This window comes from Brassica oleracea, chromosome C7, assembly GCF_000695525.1.
Source record: "Brassica oleracea var. oleracea cultivar TO1000 chromosome C7, BOL, whole genome shotgun sequence".
In the NCBI taxonomy this organism is placed as follows: domain Eukaryota; kingdom Viridiplantae; phylum Streptophyta; class Magnoliopsida; order Brassicales; family Brassicaceae; genus Brassica; species Brassica oleracea.
The window spans coordinates 28,430,133-28,437,999 of record NC_027754.1 but is presented as its reverse complement, the minus strand read 5'-3'; the positions used below and the strand labels follow the sequence as shown (position 1 = coordinate 28,437,999).

Sequence of the window (7,867 nt, the reverse complement as noted above, 5' to 3'; positions counted from 1 at the left end):
AACAAAAACAGGAATAAAATTTGACGAGATAATATATTTGGAGAAAAACAGTATATAATTATGAAAGATAAGACCAAAGAAGGACAGAAATCATATTTTAAAAATACAAAAAGGAAGAATCAAAATAGAAAATTCCAAGGAAGGATGGTTCCTTGAACCCAACGCTTCTTAGGCTCGGACTCTAGGGTCGGTATGTATAAACCGAACCAAATTTTAGGCTCGGATATTAGGTTCGGTTAGTCGACATTGGGAGGATAAGAACGACGCTTTCTCTTCGCATTCGCTTCTTCTTCTCTCTAAACCCACTCTGCAAGGAACCCATCTCTCTCTACTCTCTCTCTCTCTCTCTCTATTTCGCTTTTATCTCTTTCTCTCAAAAACGTTTCGAAGCTGACTTAGAAAAGTCCGGTCTTTTACTGCATTTGAACAATGGCGATTGAAGACCACGAGAACCCACATCGAGTAATCAAACCTAAGAACAGAAGAATCATGGTACTTCTAACAAAACCCTCTCTTTCTCTAGATTATTACATTTTTTTTGTTCTGTTGCACATTGTTAACTCACTGTAATACAATGTCTCCTCGCAATGTTCTTATGAGTTGTACTAACTCATTATCGATTCTGAGATTCAATATATTCTGGGTATATTGATACGGTTTATATGAAATCATTAACGGTAGAGAAAGTTCAAAACTTGAGAAACCAAGTCAATAGTCTTTCTATAAAGGTGAAGACTTTTGTATTGAGAAGTCAATGGGTTAACGAGTGATGTTGTTGGTAATGGTTTTTGCAGGGAGGTGATGGACTGGAGGAAGAAGAGAATCATCGATGGCCTGCGTGGCTAAAGCCTCTACTCAAAGAACACTTCTTTGTTCAATGCGACGTTCACTCACCTAAAAGCGAATGCAAGATGTACTGTTTGGACTGCACAAACGGCTCGCTTTGCTCCCTCTGTCTTGCGCATCACAACAATCATCGTACCATTCAGGTGTGTGTTTTGCATTTCAAAGATCCTAAAACTATCTCATAGTTTAGACTGGCTTTGGAGAAATTTGATTTAAGAATGTTGAATTGCAGATAAGGAGATCATCTTATCATGATGTGATAAGGGTGAATGAGATTCAGAAGTATTTGGATATCTTTGGCATTCAGACGTATGTGATCAACAGCGCAAAGGTTGTGTTTTTGAATGAAAGGCCTCAGCCTAGACCCGGTAAAGGAGTTACTAATACCTGCAAGGTCTGTTATCGTGGCCTTGTCGATGATTGCTTCAGCTTCTGCTCTCTTGGCTGCAAGGTACATTCATTACCAATCATTCTTGTTCTGTTTCTGAGATCAAAAGGGTGAAGCTTTGGTATTAACTAGTTTATAAATTTTCTGTCTTTGGCAATTGAAATGAAAAGGTAGCAGGAACTACTAGGAGCTTTGAGAAGAGAGTGAAGTATACACCAACGGAACCAGAGAATTCAAGCAGCAGCAGTTCAGGAGTAGAGGATAACATTCCAGATCCACAGAGCTTAGCCCCTTCAACACCTCACCTTCCTACTTCCACTTCTTTGCGGAAAAGAAAAAGAAAGGGAATCCCTTTCCAATCTCCACTACAATGAGATCAGATCGCAAAGTATACAGACATCTTCAAAAGAAGGGATCAAAAGACACAAAATAAAAAAAAAAGGTTTTAACTTTCTCTTACACCAAAGAGAAGGGTCAAGGGCCTTGCGTATATGCTATAAAGTAGTCAAACAACTAGTAAGTGTACATATATGATATAACAATACTGAGGGCTTTTTAAGTAGTTGGTTTTTGACAAAGTCCTTGTGTGTATATTTGGTTTTGATGGATTTTATAACAATAACATATAATTTATATTATCTTTTAGAAATGTTTATTAGACAAATACGAAGAGATACAAATATATCACGAACAACTTGCCACTTGTTGTAGACTGTACTATACATAACCATGGCAACATTGGCCAAATAGGCCAAGTGCTACTATGGCTTTTGTTTATTTCTCACATGTCACGCCAGTACTTTCCGAGGGCGGTTTCTCTGTAACAGAGGGAGACAGGATGCTCATCGTGTTTGTAAGGTATTTCATTAGGAAATTTAGCAGAGCCAACAACGTTTCGTGCAACCCTTCCATTATGATATTCTCTTTGAAGCGTAGGGTAACATAAGAAATGAATCAAATCACGTAATGACGTGCATTAAACTTTTACAACTACTAATCAGTAACTCTTGTCTGTGCACTTGTACCTGAAACCACTGAACAACTTATGTCATCAAAGTTGTTTGGCAGAGAGGGATCTCTAGATAAGTGAGTGATTTTTGCAAAGCATGATCCTATTTTTCGAGGAAGCAAAATCACATCTGGTTCTTTAAGCTCCCATTCAAGTTCTTTTTCCGTCCATAACAGTTCCTTATGAGTCGCACATTTCAAGTGGACTACAAAAGAACAACCTTAATGGTTGCAAGAATACTGACCATAACTTTTGTCAACATTTTTGACGATATGACCAAAGTGCCACTCACATTCCCATTTTATAATATTATATATAATAAACTTTTAACAAATGTAAAGTTTTGTAAATTCAAACCAAAGAGAGATACGAAGTATAATCGACGTGATCTAGTAACACCTAGAATCACTAATGAAAATTAGATAATGAAAACTCGTGTGGTTGTAATTCTGTGTTCACAATTTGGATAATTGAGTAAAAAAAACCAAAGAAAGATACAAAACATTATCCAGTTACAAGCAAATGTTCTAGTAGTGCATATATATAAAGAAGACCAATGGCCAAAATGTAAAAGAAACTAAATTACAAGAAATCCAATAATTTAAGAAACTTCACCACAGTTTTGCCACTAAACTTCTCATCTCGATCATGTATAAGTATTTGTCCAAAGAAAAGAAATATCATGTATCAAGTATACCCCTGCTTATACTTTCTGAAAATATCCTCAGTTTTAGCATTTCGGAAAGCGCAGCAGCCGATTATATAAACGATTATTAAACCGATCAGCGCTGAAAGAAGAACGATATCCGCTTTTAACCAATCTACCTTGAGGTTTGCGAGCAAACCGGCTTTGCAAGAGTCACACCCATAGCACAAAGTGTTTTCTACATTGCTCCATTGTAGACAATCCATGTCTGCGGACATATTTATTGCAGCTATCCAGTTAGTAGGGCTCATGAACTGGAAACCACATTTTGTTGGGGGCTTGCAGCAACCAGACTGTAAAAATAAAGAAACATGGTTTAATTTAATTAAAAATTAAAATATGGAGTGGTGGGAAATTGTTCCGTGTGATTGATTAAGTGCACATAGTGGAAAAATCTAGAAACGTTGGGGGTATATCAGTCAAAAGTCAAACTTTTTCAGTTTTTCTTGTGATTTTCATAGCAAATAAAGAAGAAAATTTAAATAAAAAGGGGGGAAAAGATACTTACTTGAATGGGACTAAGAGGAGCATTGAAGAAATCATGAGCGATAGTGAATGTCTGGTTTAGTTCAGGACAAATGTTAGTAGCACTCAAACAAGTACTAATCCTATCCCATTTGTAAGATTTCTGAACTTTTTGACGTAAGTAACCAGAGAAGTCTTGAAGACTATACTCAAGATAAGCTCTACTTGGTTCTGGATGACCAGATCCTTTCATGGTAACCATGTAAATAAATCCGATAAGAACACTTAAAAGTACAATGAGAACAAGCATTGCAATTAAGTAAACAACGAGAAGCCAAGTGATTCTCCAGAACCCTCCAATGAGACCAGCAAGACCCACTAGGAGGATCAAGATTCCGAGGACTATTATTGGCCATTGAAGGAGCGTGACACATGACTTCACTGTTCCCATAGCGAGCCAGATTCCGGCGCTGATGACCGGAATTGAGAGGAGGACGGCGATGAAATTTATGCAACCTATTACATTGTTTCTTAGAGGCATCTTTTCTCTTTTTGTGTTTCTTGAAATATGTTTGGTTTGAAAGGAATTTAGGGTAATGGTAATAACTTTGAGAGAGAGAGAGAGAGAGAGAGAGAGAGAGAGAGAGAGAGAGAGAGACTTAATTAACAACAAATCTACGCAATAGCAAGAGAGAAGATTCAAAGTGAATAGTGTTATATAAATAGGACTATATATTTGAAAATGAATTGTATTTGTATATATAAAAGAGGTAAGTAAATATTTGAAAATATGATAAAGGTGTAATAATTTCTTAGATTAGGTATTTTTGACTTTATCTTTCTTCTTAGAGAAATAAATCAAAACTATTTGTTAAATATTTGAATATATCTTTTTGTTACTATTTGTTACAAAACTAGTATATATAATTTATTAAAAATAGTAGATAACAGTATAAAACTCAAGAAGATATGTACTACTCTTATCCTACTTATCTTTAATGTGATAGCCAAACAAAATTATCAGAGAAATTAGTGTAAATACTTAAGAAATTTCTTTAGAAACAACATCATATATCTGGTTCAGGGTTTTGATTACATCTGTGCGTTAAAAAATAATAATAAATTTTGCGTATAATAACAGTAAATAAGCTTTTTTTTTAAGAATAGTTTTTTTCTGCCAAATGACTATTTTATTACTTAAGTTTAAGGTGGTCTGAGAAACCAGACAGAAACAAAACAATCAATGTAATACAGATCCCTATGAAAAGATCGCGCTATTTTAGCTAATGAATAAGACGATACATTTTCAAAACGAGGGATAAAAAAATTAAGAACTCTGAGAATCTACTCTCTTCAGCTTCGAAAACTCATTTAACTCCGTGATAAAAGTTAAGCCATGCTCCTGGATCTTGAATCGTCGAGATTAGATCTTTACTATTGGTGCACCAAAAACCTGATTTTAAGAACAATTTGTAAATGATACTTTCCTCCGTTTCTTAATGATATATTTTTAGAAAAAAAATCGTTTTAAAAAGATGTATTTTTTTGTGTTTTCTATTAAAAATTGTAAATTTCAAAAAAGTTAATTGATTTTATTTAATTACTATTGGTTAAAAGGTATTGAAAATTACAGAAAATAATAAATTTATTACGGTAGTTTAATATATTTTCTAAATATGTATCAAAATACTAAAAAATTCTATCTTTCCACATTTGCTAAAATGTATTACATTTTTATTGACTAATGTGTCTACACATCATTTAAGCATTTAATATATGATGTGTTTCAAACGGTTTTTTCGTAAGATGAAATTATCAAAAATTAACAAAAGAACAGGTGGATTGTAGAGTAGGTGCTCATTCTCTCAGGGGGACAAGGTGCGACCTCCTACACGGAGAACGATTTTAAAAGCTTTCGTGAGAAAAGAATATCAAATAATCTATAACGACCCAATTCCGCAGGCCCAGCAAGGTCCAATCAGTTTAGAGGAAACCCTAGGTGAGTTCATATTTAAACAGAGCCAGCCTATTATTTTATTCAGAAAAAGTCTAAAGCGTCGAACCCCTGCAAATTTAGAACCGTCAGAGAGAGATATTGGTGAACTGTCTTAGCCACCGTCGACTGAGATCAGATCTGTCACGCCGCCGCCATCTCACCCCCTAGGTAATCCGCAAACCACCTTTTCCGATTAGTAAAGTGTTGGCCGTTTAGTAAATCGTCGATATCTCTCTAACCATTGGGTTTCTCGCGATTTTAAGGCCACCAGCGTGTTCGTGACGTTGAGACGAGTCCGGAGCAGGAGTTTCAGCCCGAGAACCGCCTCGACGCGCCCACACGCGCAGGAGGAAGTTTCGCGTGTGAATCGCACGAGCCGCCATCTCCGCCGGACGTTCGCCGGAGCCACCGCAGCCGGCCACCGTCCGTTCGCCGCCGGGAAGCCGCCACCGCATCGCCGCCACGTCTCCGCCGCCGCCGGTGATTTTCCGGTAAGCCACCACCGTCGTTGGCCGCCGCCGGCGACCGGTCTACGGCGACTCGCCGGTAACTCGGGGACTCGGCCGAGTTGACTCAGCGAGTCAAGCCGGTTCGGTTAATCAATTGATTTTATTATTGATTAAACCGATAGGTTATTGAGAACTGGTTTGGTTTGGATTATACCGAATTGAAATCAATTTTAATCTAGTCCAATTGAAATCGAATCCGGTTAAGGAAAAACCGATGGTTCAATTCGATTTCGATTTAGTCAAAGGTTGACCGGCTTGAGTCAGAGTAGACCGGGTTGACCTTTGACCAGCGGGTTGACTTTTTGACCAGATCGCCGGTTATCCGTTTTGGACCGTTCGAAGGGCGTTCTGACTCGATTTTTCGCCCTGATTTTAGATTTGGAGTTTGTTTGAGCAGCTGGAGTTCATAGCTATCACTTTTCCACATTTCTAAGGTGAGGGTCTATTCCGTAAATCCCGTACCAGTGTAGAATTCTCTCTATCGTAGTTTAGATTTTGAATCATGATCCGTCTGTTTGAATCTTGATTGTTAGTTAATTCATTCATTGTAAACTGGAACTAGGGGTCTAGAGGATTCAACCTTTGATTGGATTGTGTGATGTTAAGAGATGTGATATATATATATGTATGTATACATAGATATTAGTAGGGACTATGTGCGCGGGCTGGGGCTCAGAGATGTCTGGGCTAGCGACGCTACTTTGGTTGTGCGGGCAGGGGTTCAGAGACGTCTGGACTTGCGATGCTACTTGTGCGGGCGTGTGGTGCAGAGACGTTTGTACGATGGACGCTACTTGAGAGGGCGGGGGTACAGAGACATACTGTACTAACGACGCTACGTATTATATATCCATATGAGGAGATGCGGGGTGTATGGACTAACTATATGCTATCATCGCATTGTTTGGTTTGTGTGATGCGCTAGGCGTCGTGTGTGTTCATGTTAGAGCCAAACTTCCATAGTGGGAGTTCTATTTACTCAAGTCAGTGGTTTGCGTGTTTAGCATCCCCATACCTCACGGAGTAACTCCCCTGTTACTCACCCCTCCTATTCCTTTCCCCTTTCAGGTGAGACTGACGAGCATGAGTGATTGCTATCGGATTGGTGCTTTGGGAGTTCTATTTCTTTTATTTTCAGACTTTCGATTTTATGATTTTATCGATATTTCGGGAAAATATCGATAAAATCGATTTTTAATCGATTTTAGACGATTTTTAAAATATTTATGGAAATATGGGGATTTTAAAAATAAAAGTAAATAGCACCTTTTTGCTTGGCATTATGTATTGAATCGTTAGTGTTTGGTTTCGGCAGAAGTTAATTGAATTGTTATTTCTTTCAGATGCCGCCGCGTAAGAGAGTTGTTCGTGCTCAGGCCGCTAGTGCTCCTCGAGAGGGTGGAGATGAGCATGTACCACCACCAGTTCTACCGATTGATCAGGATTCCCTTAGGCAGATGGTAAAGGATGCTGCTAGACAGGCCGCACAAGAGGCAGTCCAGGAAGCTGTCCAGGAGGCTGCTAGAGTAGCTGCACAGTCTAGTTGCGACAAGTGTCGTCGCCATCATTTTTGAGAGTGCATCACGTGCTTCAACTGTGGGAAGGTGGGACATAAAGGTAGGGATTGTCGGAGTAGGCCATTTGGTGCGCGGGTTATTCAGCCGGTTCCACCAGTTCAGGTTCAGGGACAGCAGCAACCCCCTATCCAGCATGTTCCAGGAATTTTCCAGGTTCCACCACCAGCGCCACGCGTTCTTCCAGGGCAAGTTCCTGAGGTTGTGCCACCCGTTCTTCCAGGGCAGGTTCCTGAGGCTGATGAGACGCTTATGCGGGTAATGAGACAGATGAAAACTGTGGGTTTGGAGACTTTTGAGGGAACAGTAGACCCTGGAGCGGCCTATAAGTGGAAGCATAGGCTGGCTTCGTGTCTGCAGACAATCAATTGTCC

The 7,867-nt window shown here is 38.9% G+C and overlaps 2 protein-coding genes and 1 pseudogene across 3 annotated transcripts; 2 read left to right on the top strand and 1 right to left on the bottom strand.

Moving 5' to 3' along the window:
- Positions 1-288: 288 nt before the first annotated feature.
- On the top strand, positions 289-1,883 carry LOC106303658. The gene is made up of 4 exons (XM_013739955.1): positions 289-492; positions 795-989; positions 1,079-1,297; positions 1,405-1,883. The coding sequence occupies exons 1-4, from the start codon at positions 430-432 to the stop codon at positions 1,606-1,608; spliced, it is 681 nt and encodes a 226-aa protein (XP_013595409.1). The 5' UTR covers positions 289-429; the 3' UTR covers positions 1,609-1,883.
- A 939-nt stretch (positions 1,884-2,822) lies between these two features.
- LOC106305055 (protein TORNADO 2-like) lies at positions 2,823-4,050 on the bottom strand. Of its 2 annotated transcripts, XM_013741435.1 has the most exons (3): positions 3,458-4,050; positions 2,939-3,242; positions 2,823-2,903 (listed from the first exon to the last, which is right to left on the bottom strand). In XM_013741435.1, exons 1-3 carry the CDS (start codon positions 3,953-3,955, stop codon positions 2,890-2,892), a joined length of 816 nt encoding a protein of 271 aa, XP_013596889.1. In that variant the 5' UTR covers positions 3,956-4,050; the 3' UTR covers positions 2,823-2,889. The 2 variants fall into 2 exon arrangements, with proteins under 2 accessions (XP_013596889.1, XP_013596890.1); XM_013741436.1 differs by lacking the exon at positions 2,823-2,903 and having other exon boundaries at positions 2,931-3,242.
- A 3,212-nt stretch (positions 4,051-7,262) lies between these two features.
- LOC106303009 overlaps positions 7,263-7,867 on the top strand; it is a 5,147-nt pseudogene continuing 4,542 nt past the window's right edge.

Excerpts from the sequence above, each read along its gene's own strand:
- LOC106303658 (XM_013739955.1), top strand. The coding sequence starts at position 430 with ATGGCGATTGAAGACCACGAGAACCCACATCGAGTAATCAAACCTAAG. Across the intron at positions 493-794 it reads CTAAGAACAGAAGAATCATG|GGAGGTGATGGACTGGAGGA; the intron begins GTACTTCTAACA and ends TGGTTTTTGCAG. Across the intron at positions 1,298-1,404 it reads TCTGCTCTCTTGGCTGCAAG|GTAGCAGGAACTACTAGGAG; the intron begins GTACATTCATTA and ends TGAAATGAAAAG.
- LOC106305055 (XM_013741435.1), bottom strand. The coding sequence starts at position 3,955 with ATGCCTCTAAGAAACAATGTAATAGGTTGCATAAATTTCATCGCCGTC. Across the intron at positions 3,243-3,457 it reads CTCCTCTTAGTCCCATTCAA|TCTGGTTGCTGCAAGCCCCC; the intron begins GTAAGTATCTTT and ends TTATTTTTACAG.